This window comes from Pecten maximus, chromosome 16 (assembly GCF_902652985.1).
Source record: "Pecten maximus chromosome 16, xPecMax1.1, whole genome shotgun sequence".
NCBI classification, from domain to species: domain Eukaryota; kingdom Metazoa; phylum Mollusca; class Bivalvia; order Pectinida; family Pectinidae; genus Pecten; species Pecten maximus.
In genome coordinates, this window is record NC_047030.1 from 24,461,468 (window position 1) to 24,486,910 (window position 25,443).

Sequence of the window (25,443 nt, forward strand, 5' to 3'; positions counted from 1 at the left end):
TAAATTGTTTATAATTTATTGCATGTTATCACAACTGTAATATATATATGTATATCATCATCCATAGAGAACCACGTATCAGATACAAATGTACCTTTACTGAAATTCTTCATAAACTTATCACAGTAATAAGTGTCTGGTTATGAGTAAAGGTTAAGATATTTTAGAAATAACTGAAATATTTATCTTTAATGAAAGAAATACCAAATACGTGATCAAATCTTTTTGTCACTGGTAACATTGAATATCGCTATGAATAAACTAAATCAGATTTCACTGTCTGGTAACACCGAATATCGTTATTAATAAACTAAATCAAATTTTACTGTCACTGGTAACATTGAATATCGTTATTTAACAAACCAGTTCAAATTTTACTGTCACTTGTAACACTGACAATCTCTATCAATATTCCAAATATGTATGATAGAATTTTACTGTTACTCGAGACACCTACTAAATTAAATTAATTAACTGGTTATCCTCAATAGTTCCAAACAAATAATTTCGATGAATGTGTAAAATAGTTTATAATTTATAGGACGGATATGAGATTGAAGTGCCAATTGAAACAATAAAGGCAACACACTTTCAACCGTTATCACAGATAGAAGGAAACATAAATCAACAGTCGTTATTCTGAAACAACCATCGCCCGAAGCATCACTTTGAGCTGCTCTGTAACATCGCCCTTCAGTGTTAACGTCACTGTGCCGTCTACAATCTGGTTCGGCTGAAAACGAAAACAGAATGTACAAGATAAAATTATTCCTGCATAAAATATTTGAAGATTTTTAGAAAAAAATGAAAAGCAGAATGTACAAGATAAAATTATTCCTGCATGAATTATTTCAAGATTTTTAGACATGTTTACTAACTTTCCTTACGTATTTTTTTTACACTTTTGGTCCCTTGCATCAATAATGAAATATAAAAGGAAGATGTAGTTCATGTACATGAGACATGAACTTTATATTATAATGTCGTTTAAGATATTCCAGATTTTAAAGGTGCACAAAGCCATTGTGAAAATCGTAAATCCAGTATTTACAGTGTGTACAGGCACTCAAAATAATATACATACACGTGTATTAACTGAACAATTGTCCTTTTTTTATTTTAGTATAATCCATAATTATTTCAACAAACATATGCGAAGTTCTCAATTCAAACAGTAATTTTTACGTTTCTTTTCAGCAGAATATAAAAAAAAATGACCTTTTGATTCTATGACATGGGGGGGGGGGGGGGGGGGGGGGGGGGGGATCTCCTTACCTCATTCTTTGATGAATTTTTTTGGAGGTGATATGTGCTAATTTCGTATAGGTTAAAATACGAAAGCTTTACCAAAATGTATTTGTACTTTTTTCAACTAACTACAAAGCTATAATACTAAGTATTAAGTTGACTAGGATTTATAAAAAATAAATTTCCGTATTGTAAAAATTGATGATTGTTCAATTCAAGACCAAATGAGCCATGGGGAAGTCACGAGATCGCACATCTAACACCATACATTTGGTATAGATCTAACTTTGGAGAAAGCTGACTGATCAAATTTCAAACAAGGAATACTTACATCATGTCCCACAGGCGGTGTCCAAGTGAAGGTTACAGGTTTCAATACCCCAGCTTCAACCATACCCTGCAAGTAACAGACTGGTCATTAGCACATTATCACTTAGCTTGTGAATTAATTTGACGGAGGTCTTATCTTAATTCAAGCTCATTAACACTTTATCCTGTTTAGCAGTTAGCTCAATTTTTCACGTGTTAAAAATTAGAAACTAAAAAAAAAAAAAAAAAATAGAAAAAAAAACAAAACATAAAAAAAAAGATACTAAAAAAGCAAACAAAACTTACCTTTTGTGGTTCTATGCCGAAACCTTTGGCAATGATTGGTTGTACGTTATCAAACTGGAATTCTCCATTCTGTAAATATCAATGAGACGAGGAAATCAAAATGGTGGTAAATCTTGATGTCAACATAAACCCGTGGTTATACATTTTATTACCATGATGTCAGTTTTAATATGCAATGTGTATTTTACCATAACAAGTAAATCCAACACCTAATGCATACAATTCCAGGTTGATTACACTTATTGTTACTTTATAAACATTCAATATCTTATTCATTATCACCATTACAAGTATTACAAATATGTATAAAACTTTCGTTTGAAAATGTTTAAAGGCATTGAAATTCGAATGTGAGCATGTGCCAATACCCATAACCACCAAAACTTCATTTTTAATCGGGAATTTTGATCGGCATATCTATGGAATATTCCTATCCATATTTTTGTTCACTCTCGGATGTGCTGATATAGCAAATATAGTTGTTAAGTACTAATTTTCAGACAAGCCGGGAGTAATAAGATTTTCTTTAAGTTGATGTAGACCAGGAATCCGATTGAAAAGATAGCAAATTATTTTCATCCCGCACCGTCGCAGAGAGACAAATATTTCATACTGGATACTTAAAGCGTTCATATTTTGGCGTGCTGAAATTTTGGCCCATCATCATTCGATCAAAGCATACAGAAACTGAAAATAGCATAATCTTTTAATAAATAAATTTAGCAGAATAACGGAAAAACCAAAAGTGCTGAAAAGCGATAAACACTAAAATACGAACGCTTATAGCATTTAGGACACATATTTCTACCAAATATATACACATAATAACTATTAAACATGGCATAATTTGGTCTTCGAGTAATGACCTACCTTGGAGCCTCGAGCATCCTATTGGTTGTTAGATGTCACGTGATCACAGGGTAGTGAGTGATTGGTTAGGTACACGCAGCAGTGGAATGTGAAGGTGAGGAATTACAGTGACATATTAGTATTTTAGTGCAGCAGGAACAAGGTTTAAAAAATAAAACGTGACAGAAGTATTAATACTTGTGACAGAATTTTCGTACAAAATCTTTTTAAAAGATTATAACACCGTAAAGGGGATATTGTTCAACATAAGCTTTAGAAACTAAAATGTTGACGTCATGATATAAACAGTACAACAAATACTTCGTACGTCATTTGGGAAAAAGATGTAGGAAAAGGGAAGTCATGACATGAGGAGATCTCAATTCATAATATATGTAATAATTCCAAAATCGTATGTCTGTCATTATCATCTAAGTAAGGAATATTCACAAATGTTATCATTTCAGTAACCATATATAGTTATTAAGGTACGTATGCCTCTCTCGTTAATGAATGTAAATTACTGCACGTACAAATGTATATCATCAAAATTTTGAAAGTTGTGCAACAGGAGATTTTAAGAATAAGTTATATATCATCAACTTCGAAAACATTTTTAGTGCCTAGATATAAATCATCTGAGGATTCTAATCGTGTTTGCTTATTGAGCAAGGTGAATACTGAAAATAGTTTTCCTACAATTACAATTTTACTTCACATAGGTATTGGCTATGATTCTGTTGACATATTTTCCAATAATGTCTTTCATCACTTACAAACCAAAAACATTGCATGCATATGTTTTGCCTGGAGGTATCTCTTTTACCTGGAGGTCGGAATTTTTATGACGGCGAATTACAAAATTTTTGTAGACGTTAAAAATCATGATTATAATTAATATTCTACATTAAGCAATTATCTATCTTGCAGTGAACTGTACCTTTCTGCCTTCCTGTGTTAGAGAAACACACCACAGCAAATTAACATCAAGCACACAAGTATTGGGGAACATAATTAAGACAGCGACAAACAGAAAAGGTAGGACGTGGATGTTTCCTGGGATAAAGTAGCTCTGGGCGACGGATGGGTTGTCACCAGAGAGAAGTGTAGGCAGGTTATGAATATTCGTTCTAGATCTTCCCTACCACTAATCTCGTATATATTACTTAGAAAGATGCCAGGTGACAAAAAGTTCCATTGCCTTAGCAGACAGAGAGGATTTTTATCGGTTTGAATTTTTCAAGATTTTTTCCATGGTGTAGATATGGCTAGATCATTACTGGTAGATACATTTGTATTTCAAAATGTCAGAGTATAACATACCATTCAGTTAAATGTAGTCTACGCTAAATTTGAATATTTCTTCGAAAAGATTGAACTTTGAAAACAAATTTTGATTAACTAGATTTATAAATAATTACCAAATGCATTTGAAAAAAAACCCGAGACATTGATGAAATGAGATCGAAACCCTATTAGCCTTGCCCATATTTAATGATAAAATTCGTAGTGAAAATCCTGGAACATCCATTACAGTGTGTACTGTACTTTTAACATGATACCTGTTTTAGAATTTTGGGTAATAACAAATACCAATCAGTCTTTATAATTCATTTCTCGATAATGCTTTTGATATGTTAGCCATTACGTCTATAAACGACATTACATGCTGTTAATCAGGAATGGTAACAACCTAAACACGCCCATTTTTTTATCTGTTATTTCTAAAATTGACTTTTTCGTTATTAATATGATCTTAATATTTTTCTAAAAAACATTGAATCCAATGTAATTATCAATATTCTAGGAGCATACAGAGGTTGTTACCATGAGATAAATAAAACACATAAGAATAGTAAAACAAATCAGGTATATATGTAAGTATGGATCCAGTTTCCATTCTTCCAAATATGAATATTCAAAAAATATAAAACTCAATAAAATCTGTGTTGCCCTCTGGCCCACATGTGCTGGATAAGAAAGGGATTTAGGGAGTGTAACAATTGATAAGGAAAAGGTTCAACTGTTCAATAAATGGACAGTGCTTGTGATGTAATGTTACAGGTACACCCAATACTTCACACAGACATAAACAAGTACTGATAAGGTCCACCTACCTTTTTCTGGCTGACTGCCATAGTTCGAACACAGCCGATATGTAGGTCACGAGATGCAGGTACATACTCGTTTTCCTTGGCTATACTCTCAAGAGTAAGCATCACTGGCTCCATGCCTTGACGACCCTCTGTACACATCACAATTTTAATATTTTAGCAATGGTGATCTTTAGGGCATCTTATACAGTAGCTCACTAATTCCAGCTAAAATGTGATATCATAAATGAACAAAGGGCAATAACTCTTCATATTTATATACTAGTCAATATCTTCACACAAACACCTTGAATAAAAAATAGCTCCCTATTTCAGCAAACAATGTGATATCATAAATGAACAAAGGGCAATAACTCTTCATATTTATATACTAGTCAATATCTTCACACAAACACCTTGAATAAAAAATAGCTCCCTATTTCAGCTAAAATGTGTTATCATAAATGAACAAAGGGAAATAACTCTACATATTTATATACTTGGCAATATCTTCACACAAACACCTTGAATGAAAATAGCTCCCTATTCTAGCTAAAATGTTTTATCATAAATGAACAAAGGGCAATAACTCTACATATTTATATACTGGTCAATATCTTCACACAAACATCTTGAATAAAAATAGCTCCCTATTCCAGCTAAAATGTGATACCAAGTAACATAAATGAACAAAGGACAATAACTCTATATAATTATATACTGGTCAATATCTTCGCACAAACACCTTCTCAAATTATTCCTTGTGCTGTTTACTATGATTCGCCATTGCATGCATCCGTAGGTCATTATTTATATATGCATCGGTACGTCACATTTATTTATCAAAGTATTAAAAGCCACCAATGAATGTTTCTTTTCAAACATAGTATTATATCTATACCTTCTTCTTCTGTTCCTTCTGAAGGCACATCTGCCAATGATTCAACATTAGGGAACCTACTATCTCCACTATGGACAAACATAATCCTTGGTTTCGCCATTCCAACAATTTTAAAGCTGTGCGACTCTTCCTGGTGAACAAATGAAATATGATTTGAAATATCATTCAAAGTCCCAGAGAAAAATATTTATACAATTCATTACTAGTTGTAACTTGTCAAATGAAAAAAAACTTTGTTATGATGGCATCAACTTCTTTAAGTAGTATATTATATTAAAAGACAAGGAATCCATTCAGTACCAGTTGCTTATATTCCTGTGTAATATATACAGAGTTTAACTTAATTCTATAGAAATTGGAACAAGCAGAGTAAAATATTGAACCAAATTACAAAGAAATTATTAGGTTACATACTTTCCCAAATAGTTCGATTTTGATGCCATCTGAATAGTAGTCACTGGGGTGGTCAGGGGCAAAGGTCACGGTGACCTCAGTTGTACCCCCAGGTGGTATTGTTCCTTCAGACGGCACCAGATCAAACACGTTTTGACCACTGTTGTTCTGAGTACCTACAAACATAAGAAAGTAGTTAAAACAGGGCACCATAAATATGATATGCCAGTCTGAATTTCACTTAAATTTTATTTCATCGTGTGAAATATGCCAGATAAAGATTTTTAAAGCACACGAATTCAATCAAATTCCAATGATTCATAAATGCATTTGCTTACCAACTTGTGATTTTGCCTTTTTGTCACGCTTGACAAATTCTGGCAGCTCCTGTCCTTTGGTATGTCGTAAGAGTGACAGGCTCTCTAGCTTCATACAGTAGTCTATGGACAGCGATGAGGAGTTTTGCATCTGTTGGACACAAATATCACAATAAATGTTTTAAAACTGGTAAACTCCACGAACTACGAAAATTACTTATTTTTCTGTAAGATTATACATGTATCTCTATAACTGCTAACAGTATATTCAATTTAAATCATGCCAGGGGAAATACATATGTATTTAAGAAAAATAGCGTTAAACTGAAGTTTTTATAAACAAAGAATGCAAAAATAGAACCAAACAGTTGTATCGTCTATTATTTCAAAGCAATGCCTTTCTGTGGATTATGTGATTCATTAATACTTCAGGCATGTATTGTACATATAATTCTGACAATAGGAAACATCTTAATTCAATTTCAAGCAAATGATGTCAAAGACAACTAGGAATATCATTATATTTTACCTTAAATGTTTTTTCCACATATTCAGATACCAGGACAGCTCCCATATTGAATACACCATTCTCCATCGGCATGCTGAGATCCACAACAGGATTAACTCCCTTGCCAGCTAGAGTCACGTGCAGCACTGATATCCCGGTATATATTTTAAACACCTCTTGGAACTATAAAGGGAGATAATTCCAACAATCAAGGGAGGTAATTTACAGAACTTATACTTAATTTAAAACATTTACTGTTGACAGCTTTAACGAATCAACAGTCACGTGCATTCCATATTTCAAATGCAGTTTGACATATGATTTACACATTTAAAGTTTTCAATTTTATTGCTTTTTTTTCTGTACAAAATGTAACTGTATATACTATCAAGTTTTAATAAGTTCATCATGAAACTAAAAGCTGATTTCATTGTGTGTAGAATTTCCTTTTACATTTCAAAGTAACAAAGTTCCTCGTATACAGCTTCATTAGAAAGCTGTAATTATAATCCGTGTGTTCCTTTATCGGGTTTGTACCAGTTGCACTAAATAGTTACGGGACGCAATTGAATAAATATCAAGCGAGTTCCCAAGATGGCAGCCGTCGCATTTTCCTATTTACAACGTAACGGATGTAAAATCAATAACTTGAATAGTTCCTTCAAACATTGACTTATATAATTTATAAATGAAGGGTCACCATCTCCTTTTTAACAAAGAGTAATTTTAAATTACAAATGAAGAATCATATTTCCGCCATCTTGGATCAAAGTGGTACGTTTGAAAATCCAAGAGAACCGGTTTGTTCTGGGAGTACAGCTCATTTCATTATGAGTACAGCAGATTCGTACCGGTATAACTGGTACGAACATGATAAAGGAATGCATGGAATGTTATAATAGTAGATATGACAGTAACACACCATTAGCACTAGTATGATTAAGATATGTAGCTAATTAGCAAAACCATCACTTAATTCTGTAACTACTAGGTATAGATTTACTGTGCAATTGTTCTGCTAATCTTCATGCAATAATCTACTGTTATTAATAACCGATATCTTCACTTGTTATTCCATGAAAGACATCAGTAAATCATAAATTACTGAATGTTTCAAGCACAATTTCATGTAGACAATATTAATTTTTGTTATAATTACATAACGTTGATATAAACTATTTGAAACAAAGAATCATTTTTGATTAAAAGCGGGTGCTGTAATTTTTTAAAGGTTTGTTTGTTTTTCAAGTTATTTTCAAGGATGAAATAGTACATCAAAAACATAAAAACGTGTGCTTTAAAAATACCATTCACCGATAAAAAATGTCTGGCTTTGTAGTTTCCAGTGTAAAATAATTATCTTTTTTTAATTAATTTGCTTAACATTAAAAATGGGCACGATCGAAAAAAACAACCTTTAAAGAAGTTATGCGGCTCATCCATAATGGGTGGCCATTTTCACTGTTTCACAAAGGTACAAATTTCAATGGAGAGTCTGACAATGATACTGAAGAACATTCGAAAAAAAATTAAAACTCGAAATATGTAAAACATACATCGTTGATAAGAAATGGTTTTGTAAAAATTTCTGATAACAAATAATCTCTCAATGAGTTTCATTGAGTTAATAATGTATTCTCCGCTAGTTCCTGTAAATCAAAATCATTAGTTACCTTTTACTGGATACATGTAAGTGGGGTTTAAAGCTGACATAGTGGCTTTTATCTTATAAAGGCAAAAATATCTACGAGTATTCGGCATTTCAGCCGGTCTAGGGCAGTAGCTATATAGGGGATTAAGGGTTTTTTTTACTGCGTAAAATCTCCCTATCTTAAGTGAAGTAAATAATTTTCATTGATGTCAAATCAATTTAAAAAAAACAATTTGAATTTCTATTTGTAGAATGTATTGTGGAAAAATAGATACATAGATAAAATAGAAACATGCAAGATTATGCTTGAATATAAACAAGTAAGGTAATGCCGACTCAAGTATACACCTTTTCGTAATGGGTCTGATGACGTACCTTATAGTGTTTCTCAGTAGTGTAGCTTAAATGGTTAATATTACTGATTTTGTCAGATGATCTTTGCTATGATAATCTCTTTTACTGATGGTAAATTGCTGTTCATTTTCTTTGTTAGTTAATGAATGTTGCTCGTCAGCATCCGATTCATTAACTGAAGTCAGTTTCATCAATATTCATTAACTTAAGAGAAATGCTTAACGTAATCTTCCCATAGGAAAACATTGCAGATATTAAGCAGGTTCGATTTCCTTATCAAGATTTTTCCCTTAAATTCTGTAATGCTTTTCTATGGAGAATTTTAAGTTAAAGGATTCTCTTAAGTTGAGGAACGCTGATGATACCGCTACCCGAAATGTTAATGTTACGGTAAGTTGTTGGTTTCTGTCTGTGCATTTTACTACCTTAGGCGTACTCGTACATTCATCTTCAGGCAATTCCTCGTCCTGATGGCACAACAACATAGTGTTATGTTACCTTACACATAGTCAGGGACTAACTTGTCTTTTACTGATTAAAAACCCACTGACTTGATTGTCTGAGCAGACACCTTATAACTGTTGCGGAAAGACTGAGCTTGGATCCTCTTAACTGTCAATGGACAGTCTTAAGTGAATTCTATGTGCTAATTAAGTCAATATTTTCATGAAATTGCTACGTTGTATGAAATACATATGTTAAAAAATATCATACAAGGGTCAAATCCTGACAACAAATTTAAACATATCAAATGTAAGAAGCCTTACCATTACTCCAAGATTAATGCTACAGTGTATTCCATTTTCTGCTGATAGACACATCCCTTATTTTGATATAATAAAACCATTCCATTTTCAGCTGATAAACTCATTACTTATTTTGAGATTAATACTATTCCATTTTCAGCTGATAGACCCATCCCTTATTTAAAGATTAATGTTATTCCATTTTCGGCTGATATACCCATCCCTTATTTAAAGATTAATGTTATTCCATTTTCGGCTGATATACCCATCCCTTATTTGAAGATTAATGTTATTCCATTTTCGGCTGACATACCCATCCCTTATTTAAAGATTAATGTTATTCCATTTTCGGCTGATATACCCATCCCTTATTTAAAAATTAATGTTATTCCATTTTCGGCTGATATACCCATCCCTTATTTGAAGATTAATGTTATTCCATTTTCGGCTGATATACCCATCCCTTATTTGAAGATTAATGTTATTCCATTTTCGGCTGATATACCCATCCCTTATTTAAAGATTAATGTTATTCCATTTTCGGCTGACATACCCATCCCTTATTTGAAGATTAATGTTATTCCATTTTCGGCTGACATACCCATCCCTTTCTTTGTGAGATTAATGTTATTTCATTCTCACGCATTAAGCCCATCCTAATGCCCAGCTAAAAATAACTTAACTCTCAAACCCTCTTCTTTTTTCAATAGAAAAACTGCCATGTGACTGTTTAACCAAAGCAAAAAAAAATATTATCTAACCCACATATTCATGGAAATCAACTTCCAGTAGGCATAAACATATAAAATACATTATGTATTGGTTTATTTATGAAACTATATGTGTATTTAACCAATTACGTAGTGACAAGTACAGTGTGTGCGATATCAAAATTGTGATGAAGGACCAACATTACAGTACAGAAACGTTCAAACTGTGAAAATATTGCAAATAAAAAATTCAAGCAAAACAGGTACCAGGTAATTTCTTACTCCTATAAAAACTGGCACTTGCGGAAAACTAACTATCATAATCAACAATTCTAAATAGCAAATAAACAAAATAATTCAAAATATTCTGAATTAAACATGCTTTAAAGTTACCCAACTCTGAAACACCAAAGGAATACACTGTTAGAAAATACAATGATTGATGTTGCAAACAGTTCCTGTAGTACCGGATATTGTAAAATGTATTCTTCACATTTGAAACAATAGCTCAGTGTTGTTTTTTTTTTCAATTTTAAATAAATCTTTATTGGTATGGAATGTTTTTGAATGTGGTGCTAATCTTTTTAAGTAGATTTTTTAAGTAGCTTTTTATTTTTTTCAATTTGATAATATATTACTTTACTTTATTTATTATTTCTTTTTATTATTCATTTATTTTTGAAACTTAAAAAAACCCATTATAAATCAATATAGAAATATTTTCAAAATAACAAAGATTTTGGGCGTTCCATTGCTGTTTTTTAATAAGTGGTCCTTGGTGTCACAATCAGTGAACCACGACTTCATGATAAGTGAATCATGGCATTGAAATCAGTGTAGAGTAGTGTACCATGATTTTATAAGATGTCAACTATGATATTGTGATCATTAGACCACGATTTCATAATCAGTCTGAACCATGGACTATTTCATAATCAGTGAACCATGAACTTTCTATCGTTGCACCATTCCATTATCCCTGGAGCTTCATATTATGATTAATAGATCTTGATATTGTATTCGATGGACCCTGATAATGTATCCAATGGACCATGATATGCTAAAAAGGTAGTTGTTTGATTTTTTTAATTTTTTTCTTTTTAACATAGATTTTTTTCCCCCATTCAAACCCCAAACTTTTGCAGACATGTGAAATATTCATGATATTTTAGACTTACCACCCGGCCAGCTGTCGGCGTGAATGACATCAGAAGGGTGTGAGTACCCTCTGGTGGCAACAATCTCAGAGCATTTAACATAAGGAACGGACCTGATGTGTCTGGGATGGAAGAACGCAGCTGCAAATATATATATATATATATATATACATGTGAATAAATAATTATGGATGAAATATCTTGAAATTTATTGTTTCCGGTAATGGAGAAATGGAGGCTGCTGCTATGTTAATTATTGCATGGAAGGACACTAAATCTGTGAATAACTATGTATGTTTTATCTTCATGAACTGAAGCTATACTTTGATAACAAGATACAGAAGATGGAATATCCAAAAAAAGACAATATTAAATGTCAATTTATCTTAAATTAACTTAAATAATCTAAAGCCAACCTACCATTGTTTGAACAATAATTTCAGGCTTTATCTATCAAATTAGCTGTCAAGCCTAGATCAATAAATTGTTACAATTTTTATATTGGTGCCATGTTTAACCAGGCCTACAAACAACATTATATCAAATGAAATCGATTTTTTTTATTAACATTGATTTGCTTCATATGAGACAACAAAGCCAACCCTCACTTGCTTCTACTGGTCTGTATTGTTCTTTTCTATACACAGCATTGGAGAGGGACAGGAATGTATCATTCATTCATACACAAAATTAAAATAAGTCCTAATTCATAGTCATGATATATTCTAAAATATTTAAGGCGGTGTGTTATACTGTATAAGAAAATCTAGGAAAATGAATTCCTCTCATTTCAACATTGTCATTATGGCTGTCATAAGGTAGAACTTACCTCCACGTGTTTGTTAGAGATATTCTGTATAGTGATTGTTTTGGTAATGTTTTGGCCGAGAGACACTTCCCCAAAGTCCAGACAAGTGTTACCATTGTCAGATATTACCACCAGAGTAGGTTTCACAATCGGACAGTGAACTTCTAAGTACAGTGTGTTGTGTATACTGAAACAGGAAAACAATAACAATGATCAGTTCAGACATTTGAATGTTATATTACGATGTTTACGGAATCGAACAGTAGGTGGAAATTAAATCTGTGCGACACAATCCCACCGCTGGCACCAATTTTCACTATCAGTATCTGTGAGACACAATCCCACCGCTGGCACCAATTTTCACCATCAATATCATGGTCTAGATAAAGGTAGCAAGAGAGAATCGACACAATTTCCATGTATAGAAGTAGTCGCATTGAATTTGATTCAGGTTCAATTAAACAAGAATGTAAAGGAGCAATTGTTATGCCAGCAATTAAAGTAGCTACAGTAAAATTTGTTATTTACAGAAATTAGTGGTGACAATGATGTTCGAGGTATTTGTGAAATGATTCTGAACACAAACCAAAAGTTTTGCTGTGACAATAAAGATGCTGAAGATGAAGCCATATCCGTACCTGTAAGGGAGTTCACCTGGATTTGAACACTCCCCAGAGGCCACATAGCAGGGTATAGTGTAGGATCGGAAACTCCCACGGAATTGTCTCAACAGTGATCCTTGAGCTGCAGTGTAGGATGGGGTCCTGTTACAACAACAACACAAGTCTGTACTCTTACATGTAATATACAACAGTTTGTTTTTGTTTAACGTCCTATTAACAGCCATTTAAGGACGTGCCAGGTTTTGGAAGTGGCAACTGCCCTACGTAGGTTTCGAACTCGCAACCCAGAGGTGGAAGGCTTGTGATTTAGTGTCAGGACACCTTAACCACTCGGCCACTGCGGCATTTGAACACTTTAACATTATTTATCATTATACAGATAAAAGTGTCTCTTCTACCTGGCATTGTTTTGTCTTCAAGTACTGGAAGAATTGTTTAGATCAAGTCTCAACCACACAATCCTTAAATCTATAGACAGTATATAACTGATGATATCTTTCTATAAATGATATGTTCAGCTTGACTTACGATCGGGTGATGGACTCCAGCGTGGGTGGTGTGATAGGACGAGGACCAGCTACAGTCAGATTTGGAGCGACTGGTGAAGATTTGCCTTTGGCTGCTCCTTTAGCCCCACCTTTATCCTTGGCCCCTGGCTTGGCATTCTTAGAACTAGCCTGGAGTAACAACATCAAAATTTCTAAAAAATGACTAGAAAATATTTATGAAGCTTCTCTGTGTAACCCTGATCTACTTTAAATTAATGAAAGTGAGTGAAGTAAAAATATGTCTAAGCTACGATTTTTTTTATTTTTTTTTTTCAAAATTTCAAAATTCCATTAAAACATTTTTAGTGTTACATGTAAACCCAAAACGGAACTTCAAGCGAAATTAATGTATCGAAAATGAAATTACTGACTGAGAAAGGATTTTACATTGGGTGTCATTCATTAAGCAGACGACACTTACTCTCCTAAAACACCTGGTCATATTTCCTTATACATTTTCAAGGGTCTCCATGCAAATCTATATTTTTTTGTTCATATTTTGTGTTATCTTTCATTTTTGTACAAAGTCTACACACAAACTATGATGGAGAGACAGAACGAGAGAATGATAAACAGTTTGTATAGACCTTGATTATGTTGGGGATAAAGTAAAGAAATTTACCTGTGCCTGTTCTTGTTCCTCCTTTTCCTTCCTCAATTGCTCCTGATAATCTCGTTCAGCTTTCAATTCCAACATCTTTGTTCCCATTCGCACAGCTTCCTTCTTAATGCTGTTCTCTGGCAGTGATGGAGTGAAGCGTATCTGAATGCGGGTTTTCTTTTAAAAAAAACAAAAAAGTTTAATGATATTAATGATCTGAATCATCCCATACTTTCAATTATATCAATTTAACAAGTGTGTTTTTGGCATCTAATAATGAAGGTTTCATTTCTGTGACAGATCTTCATTGTTTTTAGTCCATTTTCAAGTGACATTACAGTTAAAAACAAACAGCTTTTCACTTTCAGCTGTATATGGATATGCTTTCTATTGCCATTCAACACTGATCACTAGTCAAACATTTTCAATCTTTTTTAGCACTTCATAAAATTTCAAAAAATTCTAGCCCTAAGTTAATGTATTGTCAAAAGTGTCTCTCTTGAACATATACCTTTCCTGGTTCTATAGTTCCAACTGATGGAGAAATAGTGAGTGGGGCTCCTTCAGGGACTACAAACTCAAATGATGTGGGACCCACAGGGGCAATGTCACCTGTAAGAGAAATTATATTTAAAATTCAATTGTTATAAGTTTTCAAGAATTTATTCGAAGCCAATATATTTGCCAGTGTAGCAGGGTGAAAACCACATTATACCTATGTTGCTTTGTCTAAGGTAGACAGCAAAAGTTGACTAGTTTAGTCTTACATTTGAGTTAAACGTTTTTGGTTGGTTTGGTTTGTTTAACGTCCCATTAACAGCCACAGTCATTTAAGGACGTGCCAAGTTTTGGAGGTGGAGGAAAGCCGGAGTACCGGGAGAAAAACCACCAGCCTACAGTCAGTACCTGGCAACTGCCCCACGTAGGTTTCGAACTCGCAACCCAGAGGTGGAGGGCTAGTGATAGAGTGTCAAGACACCTTAGCCACTCAGCCACTGTGGCCCCTGAGTTATATGAGACAGTGAATACTGTCACCAAACATACAAAGATACGAATGTCAACATCGTAGGTTGCTTCCTGCAGAAAGCCAAACCACGCTTTACACTCACTATACACTTAGGCTCTGTAGCCATCTCTCACCTTTGCCAATCCTGGGTACAGGGTGTGTAAACTCGTTGGTACTGGTGTGCGAGTTGACGACATGAAGTGACGCTGTCGACACATCATAGAGGGCAGTGGCGGCAAAGTGTACAACCTGGTGGCTCAACTCTAACGGCGGGTGTACCCCAACACCCTTACACTGGATTTTAAACTCCCTACAAAACAAAATCACACATCTTTGTATGCTGTATTGCTTTTAAACTTCCTAAAAATACTATTACTACCTGTGACCATTTATTCTCATTCAAAATATTTTGATAAATCACCTTTGTATGAATTTCTAGAAATACCCCATATTTAAAAAAAAACATCAGTACTTTTCGATTTCATTTTCTGAACATTTCTGTAACAACTTTTTTTCTTGTCAACTTTACAAGACAATATGATGGCCATTACCATCTATTTTGGGACCATTTGAAAATAAGGAATTGGAATTTTGCAAAAAAAATTAAATAACTTCAAAATGGGAAATGGGAATCGCTGTCATTGTAATGACAAATTCTGAACAGTTACACATTTAAAGCTGGTAGAATTCTATGGAAAGTGAAACTTGTAAAAGGAATTCATATCTTTTATTAGTGCAATATATTGTATCTACTTAGGCTGAGTAGGTTCTGAGTGAACTGTATACACACCTGTATCAAACACAAGTCTGAAAGAAAGATATAAATCATATCAAAAATATGATAATGGAAAACTCACAAATTTAATTAACAAATATTTCATACCTGTTTATCAGTGACTTGCAATTCAATTCAAATTTATAATCCCGTGCTTTCTTTGGACTGAATATGACCTCAAGGTCAATGGTCTCCAATGGTAGCAATGTTCCAAATCCGTCATCAGGTTGTACCTCCAGATACTGCAAAACAATCATTCACATTTTGACTTTTTCGGTCTATCACAAGAAAAGCATATTTGTCAACTTCTCTAGTTAGAATGGAAACTCTATATTAAATTTAAAATTAAACATATCAAATTATCTGCAATTTATTTACTATTTGAAATTTCAAAAATTAAATCAAATGATTCTAACGAAATTAACACCTAAAATATGCCATTTTAAAAGTATGAGTTTATTATGAGAATACAATGTAACTATAAAAGACTGAGAAATTTGAACATGCTTAAATCTCCAATGGAAATACCAAAAACATTGAAACTACATAGAAACACCAAATGACTTAATGTATTCTAAGTATAAGAACTTTAGATTCCATCTAGACTTGCTACTGGAAACAACATTGATAAGAATGTCTATACTTTGAAAGACAAGTATTACTGTATCGCCAGTTATTTTCGCGGGGATGATATTTTAGCAGGCCAATGACGTGGTCGCGAAATTTGATCTGTGAAATAATAAGACTGCAGCGTATGTTATCCATCTATTGCAGGTAAATCTGTCTGTATGTTGAATTGTATCATCATAACCATTTCGGTCACCTCGATTCATTCAAGGTTATTATGACAATTATCATTGGTCTTATCGATTGTGTACTGGATCAATAATCATGTCATCACTTTCCTCTGATAACCAGATCATGAGCTTTTAATTCCTTAACAAAATTTCTTTTTTTTTTAAATGAAATTGTGAAATTTCTTAACCGCGAAAATAACCGGCTATACCGTACCCTTGATACAAAATTGAATTCCATTACTACATACATCAGGGAGTCCCACAAAGCCATACTCCTGAGGAAGGATGGACTTATTGGCGAGTTTAATGGTGGTTTTCACAGATTCGTAGATGGTACAGCATCCAAAGTCAATGCTGGTCGTGTCAAACTCCATGTCTGAGGTTGTCACCACAGCTTGTACGGTAAACGGCACAGGGGCAGTCTGTAAAACAAACTCAATTATCATAGGACCAATATGCAGAACAAAATTAGCAACAATCATATTTGCTTGGGAAACATTAACTATTTCTTTATCAAATATCAACCGAAGATTTGATGTCGGAAATTTCAAGACAGCTTTCATGGCATCTCGATTTTCGGATGTTTTACACAGAAAACGCTTATATTTTTTGTCTGTTTTATCATTATTGATATTTTCCGACAATGTTTTAAAAGAATTGTCAACGGTTGTGGTGTGTCATTATTTTTTCAGCTCTATACCTTCGGAGACAGAATGCCCCTTTAAGATAACTTTTTAGACATGTACTAAACCTCAAAAACTTTGAATTCATTGAGAGATTTCTCAGTCTGCATCACATAGGGGTGATAGACATTGTTACTTCTACAGGGAAACACACCTGATCGGCTACTCTAATAGTCATAGGAGCTTCCAATACCCCTGTTTCTTTGTCAAAGTACTTCCCTGCCTCCTCAAACAGACTTTGTCTATAAAAAGAAAATCATCTTCTGGGTAAACATTTATTGAATTATGTGTGTGTTTATTGAGTATTATTATCAAACTTTCCCAGCAACACTGTGGGAACTTATTAGTATGAATTGTGGACGTAAAATTTCAATAAATTTTCAGTAGAAAGTGAGAAAGGCGAGACAAACCTGGGCAGGAACTTGAGCTGAGCAGAAAATTGAGACTGTGCCTGTATGTAGCCAGTTTTAGGGAGCAGTTCAAGGTGGTTCCTCAACTCCTTACACACTTCAAACTTCAAACGTAAAGCTGTTGTCGCCCTGTAAAGCATGGAGAAATTCTCTAAAATAGATCTTAATTCAAATTCATTTGGTGAATGAAATATCAATCAATTAAAGAAAAATAGCCAATTATACACATTTCTTTATTTTCTATTAATCCAAATCACATTTCCAGGAAGTAATTAGAGATTGAAGAAAAGAAGTTGGAAAAATTAAAAGGAGAAACACATGTCTACTCCTTAGAATTTGTATTCAAAACGTAAATGTTCCAACTTCCAAAACAAACAAATAATTGCAAGAAAAAAAGCGTTTTTTTTTTTTTTTTAAATTAGATTGCCTTTTTTGAATTTTTGTTTTAATAATCTCTAAAATGACAAAAACTACATCCCCTCCATAAAACTTTGGACACAACGTTTCTTGTTGATAAATAGCAACTTACTGTTCTTATCTAGAATACAACCATTTGTTTGTTGAAAATGTTTTTGTTTCAATTTGATGAAAATGTTAAATAAAACATTGAAGAATGAAGAAAATCAAATCTAAAATATTTTCCTATTCCCCCCCCCCTCCCCCCCCCCCCCCCCCCCCCCACAATTTTACTGATCAGAAATAGTTTGCTTTTAAATCAAAATAAACCTGAAAGTAATTAATGTAAAACAAAACTTAATCAAATTATACATTTTTAATTAATCAGTACCACATATATATATATATGAGTAATGATTCCTGTAAAATTTAAAAGATTTTGACCTATTAGTTTAAACGGTAATATTATATTTCATTTTGCAATAACAAGCATTTTTAAACATTGTATATTGGGATTGAAAAACAAGCTAAAATCTAAATTCTGACCTGTTGTTGACAATGACGGTGTCCTGGTAGAGGCGGTCGTACATACAGATCCGCAGGTCAATGGTTTGTCTCTCCACCCAAACTGGTACATCAATAGCATTGGCCAAGGCTTGTACCGAGATCTGTCCACAAAATAAACAGTAATTATACTACAAGTACAGGCTAGTATAGATATGCCACAAGTCAGGGACTTATCTATGGTCTCTTAGGGCCTGTATAGCCCCCCCCCCCCCCCCCCCCCCCCCCCCCCCCACCCCCCACCACCACCACCACCACCACCAACCCAATTTACCATAAGATCAATAATTTATGATTATCATTAACAAAATTATCTATAAACAGATTGTCTTTGTGTGATATCTGGTTTCTACAACCACACACCGAAATTTTCAAAATGTCGAAAACATAGCGAAGTTTCCCAATTAGGAGTTGGGGCCAATACATATTTAAAAAAAAAACTAAATAAGCTTAAAGCTTTTTCTTACAGAGTGATAGATCAATAAAACCCTAAACACCTGTTACACCTGATACAATCATAACCAATCAACTCACACTTTCTGACAGAGGATCCGAGAAGCTGATTAGGAACTCGGTGTCGACCTTTCCAGGTATAGTGGGCTGCCAAATGATCTCCAGTTTTACAGAGGAAAATGGCTCCAGCTCTCCAGCGGCCATTGCACCGACCTTCATTCCGTCAAGGGCTCCGTAGTCTTCATGATCACTAACCGCTAGTTCAGGGGACTCAGCCATAACTACAGAGGTACAAAATAATGAATAAAGTGGACAGAGAAAAGTACAATTAATGCTATCTACTACTTGTATAAGCTCTGAGAACTTGGCAATAACTGGACATAGAAAGGTACAAATTAATGCTATCTACCTTACTTGTATAAGCTTAAAGGATTAGGCAATAACTGGAGATGCACAGGTACAATTGAAGTTATCTAACCCTTTTTTTTTATATGTTTAGAGGACTTGATAAAAACTTGAGATTTACAGGTACAAATTAACATCAGTTGATCATGTAAGTATGTACAGTGTAGCTTTGAGAATATATTCTCAATTGTTTTGAAGTTTTCCAACTTGATATTCATTTCCAACTTAATTATATACATGTATATTCAAAGATAAAAAATTGATTTTGACATTTGAGAATGCACTTGAAGCTAAAGCTTAATTAAGACATTCAAAACAAGACCATGCTGCTTTTTTCTGAATATAAAAAAATAGTGAAGTCATTCCATTTCTTGTTTCTATAGAATTGATCAAGAATATAAACTTTATGTAAGAAAACAAGCATGCTGCATATTGCTAAAGCAATACATGTCCCCTACTAGCCAGCAGTACCCTCTAAAAATAGTAACAGTGACTTTGACCTTGACCCAAAATCCCTGAAACTTGAAGTTGATCTGTAGCTGCTCATATTGGAGTTACATACCAACTTTCACAAACATACTAAGAAGCTTGGCTGAGAAAAGGGTGTAAAACTGAGTGGACGGACAGACTAACAGACAGACAAACAGACCCATTTCACCAGTAGGGGATTAATAAACTAATTGTAACCAAAAACCTTTTAACTTCTAATAATATATTCTTTTCTGAGAATTCTATTCATGGAATGAATTTACACCAAGTTAATGTTTTCAGTCCTACCATTCTCTTCACCCTCTGCAGGTTGCTCTCCCTCTACAGCGCTCAGTCCCTCGGCCTGGTGCCCTTCCTCCGACCCACCTCCCACATCTTGGCTTGCTTTGTCCAGTTCTGAAAATGTCATCCATTCTTTTCAGTTTATTTCTTCTCATGATTGAAATTACCTTCAGACACAATTATAGCTGTAAACAAGTTGTATCTTATGGTTCCATTTTTGTTTCAGTTTTTGACTGGTAGCAGCATAACAAAAGATTAAAATTTTTATTTCAAACTATAACTGGAATCATTCTTCATTCATGTAGTAAAATTGACTTTTTTTTTATATAACTGAAATTAATTTCATATGAAAGCATCCATGTCCAATTCCATTATATGTGTAGTATAAACTACAATTTGTGAAAAAAAAATCCTAAAATTACTTTGAAATAATTAATACTATTAGTCTCAGGATAAGACAACCTGGTATTTGTACTAGACTAGTACATACCATCTAAGGCCTTTTTGGCAGGTGGCTGTTCCTTGGCATCTTTCTTGACCATCACAGACGCAGAATCTGGACTATTAGCCTGGGTAGTGTCAGCAGTCGTCTGTAAATCCAAATTATTAGTACAGATCACCAGGTGAGAATACATGTATTTCACATCAGGATAAATAATCACTTAAATTTGCTGGATTATGAAAGTAATTTACTAGAATTTAAATAGGACAATAAGATTCTAAATAAACAAATTCAAGATGTATATTTGGTAAATATAAGTTTGTGTTGTTAATTCTATTCCTTTCTATCCATCACAATAACATACAAGTCTTCCAAGAGATGTTTCTGCTGCACTTTCTGACCTCTGCTTTGACCCTGTGACCTTGAAGAACTCAAATTTTGTCCCTAGAGCACCTTTGTTGGTTAGGGTAAATGTACGTTTCAGAGTTTCTCCGATGACCGTGGTTCCAAACTCGATCACACTCGTGTCCACCGAAAGCTATATTACGGGAAAAAGAAAAGATTCTGAATGATAAATTACATTTTTATTAATAAGTACTATATGAGTCTATATGGTAAGTATATAATTTACTGTGTGTTACTTTACTGGATCTGTATCAGTATAATAGGAATGAGAAACTGGTGTGAGTTTCCAAGATGGCTGCCATCCACACAATATGTACAGATCTAGACTGTTTTATTTTTCTGGTTCAGTGCGAAAATGTTCTAAAAATGTGTCATATCTGAACAGGTCAATTATTTATTAATTAAATTGAAAAATGTACATAATTTATTTATTTCCATAAATAAATAAAGACTTCCCATCTTGTTTTTCACATAAAGTACACTTACAAGACAAATGAACAATTAGTTCCACCATCTTGGATGCAGGTGATACATTTCATGAAAGAAAACATATACACCAGCAAACCGATTCCATTCAGCTTGTACAACATATATGTTCCATTAACAGTACAGCATATTTGTAGTAGTACAAATAGTATGAACTTATTAAAGTAACCTACAAATAGTAACATTTATGTCCTCTAGATAAATATATATAACAAAATGAATTAAAATACTAAAATTAAATTGTAATTTCTAATTGTGCATGTGAATATTCCAAATGCATGGCAGTGTAAAACAAGTTAATTTATTTCCTGGCAGATTCAAGAGATTAATCTTAAAAACTGAGAAAAGTATTGAATTCAAATTAACAAATTATCTCCCTTTATTAGACAGCTACATGTACATGTATGAGCAGTAGAAAGCTTACATCACATTTCTTGGTGCTGCAGTGCAGTGGGATGGAGAATGGGCCGGTCTGTGACAGGAAATTCACCTCCCCCACTAAATCCTCATTGATCTGAAACATACAGGCACATCAGCATCATATTCATTAATTAATCCAATATTTGGCAAAAAAAATTCAGTTCTCTTCACGTCTTCCCTAAACCTCAGTATACATCTATTTTCTCTCGCAATCTCTACATCATTTTTTTCTCACCACTCAATTCAACTTACAACAATTCTTTCTCACCCTCAGCCTGTAAATTTAATTTTCACTTTCTATCAACCAAAATCAATTATTGTTTACCCCAGCCTACAGGTACATCAATTCTCTCTTAACCCCATCCTAAATCAATTCTGCCTTACCAGTACCTTCAGTCTACATCAATTCTCTCTTACCCTCAGCCTACATTATCTCCCTCTTACCCTCAGCCTACACCAATTCTCTCTTACCCCCATCCTAAATCAATTCTCCCTTACCAGTACATTCAGCCTCTATCAATTCTCTCTTACCCTCAGCCTACATCAAATCTCTAACCCTCAACCTATCTCAATTCTCTCTTACCCCCAACCTACATCAGTTCTCTATACATCCAACCAATATCAATTCTCTCTTACACTCAGTCTATATCAATTCTCTCTTACCCCCAACCTACATCAGTTCTCTATACATCCAACCAATAGCAATTCTCTCTTACCCTCAGTCTATATCAATTCTCTCTTACCCTCAACCTATATCAATTCTCTCTTTTCCTCAGTCTATATCAATTCTCTCTTACCTCAGCCTACATTAATTCTAACTTTTCCTCAGCCTCTATCAATTCTCTCTTACCCTCAGCCTACATCAAATCTCTAACCCTCAGCCTATCTCAAGTCTCTCTTACCCCTAGCCTACATCAGTTCTCTATACATCCAACCAATATCAATTCTCTTTTCCTCAGCCTATATCAATTCTCTCTTTTCCTGCCTATATCAATTCTCTATACATCCAAAAATATCAATTCTCTCTTACCCCCAACCTATTTCAATTATCTTTAGTTCCAACCAATATCAATTTCAACTCTCAACCCCAAGCCTATATTTTCTTACTCTCAGCCTACATCAATTCTCTCTTTCCCTCAGCCTACATTAATTCTCACTAACAGATACCTTCAGCCTACATTAATCCTAGCTTACCGATACCCTCAGCCTACATTAATCCTCACTTACTGATACCCTCAGCCTACATTAATCCTCACTTACCGATACCCTCAGCCTACATAATTTCTCTTTTACGCTCAACCTACATCAATTGTCTCTTACCCCCAACCAATATCAAGTCTCTTTTATTCACAGCCTACATCAATTTTCTCTTTATCTCTGCCTACATCAATTCTCCCTTACTGATACCCTCAGCCTATATTAATCATCTCTTACCCTCAACCTGCAACAATTTTCTCTCACTCTCAGCCTATATACATCAATCCTCTCTTACCCTCAGCCTATACTAATCCTCTCTTACCCTCAGCCTATACTAATCATCACTTACCCTCAGCCTATATCAATCCTCTCTTACCCTCAGCCTATATCAATCCTCTCTTACCCTCAGCCTATACTAATCATCTCTTACCCTCAGCCTATACTAATCATCTCTTACCCTCAGCCTATACTAATCATCTCTTACCCTCAGCCTATACTAATCATCTCTTACCCTCAGCCTATACTAATCATCTCTTACCCTCAGCCTATACTAATCATCTCTTACCCTCAGCCTATACTAATCATCTCTTACCCTCAGCCTATATCAATCCTCTCTTACCCTCAGCCTATACTAATCATCTCTTACCCTCAGCCTATACTAATCATCTCTTACCCTCAGCCTATACTAATCATCTCTTACCCTCAGCCTATATCAATCCTCTCTTACCCTCAGCCTATACTAATCATCTCTTACCCTCAGCCTATACTAATCATCTCTTACCCTCAGCCTATATCAATCCTCTCTTACCCTCAGCCTAGACTAATCGCCTGATTTGTTCACTTACCATTGGTTTGAAGGTAACAAGCATCTCACATGTGAGACCGGCAGACATCTGACCTGGGGGGTCAAACCTACAGATAAAGAAAATGACCTTAGGTTAATTCAATGTGTACATATTATTATATTAATTTGTTTTCCCCTTTGGACTTTTTTTATTGGTTTTTCAGTAACTTTAACATTTTGAATTCAGCAAACTTTAAATTAACTTTTAATTGACTTTGTGAATACGCTAACTATATATATATATATATATAGACTTGATAAAGGGATATAACTCATGAAATATAAAGAACATATTGTTAGAATCCATAACGTTACCAAAAAAATGTAATGTTCACGTTTTTAACTTAAAATATAAGGATCAACATTTCATACATCATTTTTGAACATGTTATTGTAGTCATTTGAAAAAAAACATGAGAGGATTTGCTGTTGGTTTTATAAATGAGATCAATTTTGAATTAAATAATTACTAATAATAGTAAAACAATCATAAAGCTTTGAATTAGCTCCAAGTACGTATTCAATTACTAACACTAAAACTTACACAATCTCTATGAAGTCCTTGAGGCGCTCCGTGATGTTGATGTACCGACAGTAGTTGACTGTATAGGACACATTGGTTAGAGTGACCCTCTTCTTGTACGTGTGTCCCACGACAAAATCCTGTGAATAAAAAGAAGTAGATACATTAATTTATAAAATAGATATAATAGTAAATGATTAAATAAAATTATCCCTATAAGTTACCATGTAAGCATCTCCATAATTAGGAGTCTTATATAACTTCTAGGGGAATGAGAAAACATACAGATGGATTTCAGAATTCCAGCACTGAAGTCTTTATACAGTAGAAAAAGAGCTGAGTATGTTTCAATGTAAATCACTTATACAATTCGTGTGGGATTTATTTTTGCGTTAATATTCATGAAAAGTCAAACGCAAACTCAAATCCTTGGTGATTATTTGATTATTTGTACGAAAAAACACCTGGGCCCAGTTGTTCAAAATGTGATTAAGCTAATCGCATTTTACAACATTTTTCAAATTCTGATATTATAATTTCTGGAAGAACTAGCTTGTCAAAACTTTATGAAATTCTGTAATTCTTAATTCTCTTCCAACTAGCATAATTCAAAGAGGATATACTGACACAGATTTTGCAACAAATGAGAAATGAAATTTTCACTAATCAAGTGATTAAGCTAATCACTTTTTGAACAACTGGGCCCTGGAAGACGACGAGGCTGTCTGTTATCAATGCAGGAGT

The 25,443-nt window shown here is 33.9% G+C and overlaps 1 protein-coding gene across 6 annotated transcripts in view; it reads right to left on the minus strand.

Moving 5' to 3' along the window:
* LOC117344844 (cilia- and flagella-associated protein 74-like) overlaps window positions 1–25,443 on the minus strand; it is a 37,552-nt gene continuing 12,109 nt past the window's right edge. For 2 of the 6 annotated variants that reach the window (XM_033907687.1, XM_033907688.1), the window contains exons 15-43: window positions 24,721–24,839; window positions 24,178–24,244; window positions 22,140–22,229; window positions 21,189–21,362; window positions 20,873–20,972; window positions 20,389–20,496; window positions 19,288–19,487; window positions 18,736–18,857; window positions 17,794–17,922; window positions 17,538–17,625; window positions 16,949–17,122; window positions 16,012–16,145; window positions 15,263–15,438; window positions 14,634–14,734; window positions 14,144–14,299; window positions 13,502–13,650; window positions 12,989–13,114; window positions 12,372–12,537; window positions 11,564–11,683; window positions 6,946–7,107; window positions 6,438–6,567; window positions 6,121–6,275; window positions 5,707–5,836; window positions 4,830–4,957; window positions 3,653–3,664; window positions 2,734–2,751; window positions 1,864–1,932; window positions 1,580–1,645; window positions 1–733 (exon numbers count right to left, since the gene is read on the minus strand). In XM_033907687.1, the coding sequence (XP_033763578.1) occupies window positions 635–733; window positions 1,580–1,645; window positions 1,864–1,932; window positions 2,734–2,751; window positions 3,653–3,664; window positions 4,830–4,957; window positions 5,707–5,836; window positions 6,121–6,275; window positions 6,438–6,567; window positions 6,946–7,107; window positions 11,564–11,683; window positions 12,372–12,537; window positions 12,989–13,114; window positions 13,502–13,650; window positions 14,144–14,299; window positions 14,634–14,734; window positions 15,263–15,438; window positions 16,012–16,145; window positions 16,949–17,122; window positions 17,538–17,625; window positions 17,794–17,922; window positions 18,736–18,857; window positions 19,288–19,487; window positions 20,389–20,496; window positions 20,873–20,972; window positions 21,189–21,362; window positions 22,140–22,229; window positions 24,178–24,244; window positions 24,721–24,839 (3,468 nt within the window). In that variant the 3' untranslated portion in view covers window positions 1–634. The remainder of the gene's footprint in view (window positions 734–1,579; window positions 1,646–1,863; window positions 1,933–2,733; window positions 2,752–3,652; window positions 3,665–4,829; window positions 4,958–5,706; window positions 5,837–6,120; window positions 6,276–6,437; window positions 6,568–6,945; window positions 7,108–11,563; window positions 11,684–12,371; window positions 12,538–12,988; window positions 13,115–13,501; window positions 13,651–14,143; window positions 14,300–14,633; window positions 14,735–15,262; window positions 15,439–16,011; window positions 16,146–16,948; window positions 17,123–17,537; window positions 17,626–17,793; window positions 17,923–18,735; window positions 18,858–19,287; window positions 19,488–20,388; window positions 20,497–20,872; window positions 20,973–21,188; window positions 21,363–22,139; window positions 22,230–24,177; window positions 24,245–24,720; window positions 24,840–25,443) is intronic. The other 4 variants (XM_033907689.1, XM_033907690.1, XM_033907691.1 and 1 more) reach the window with 4 other exon arrangements.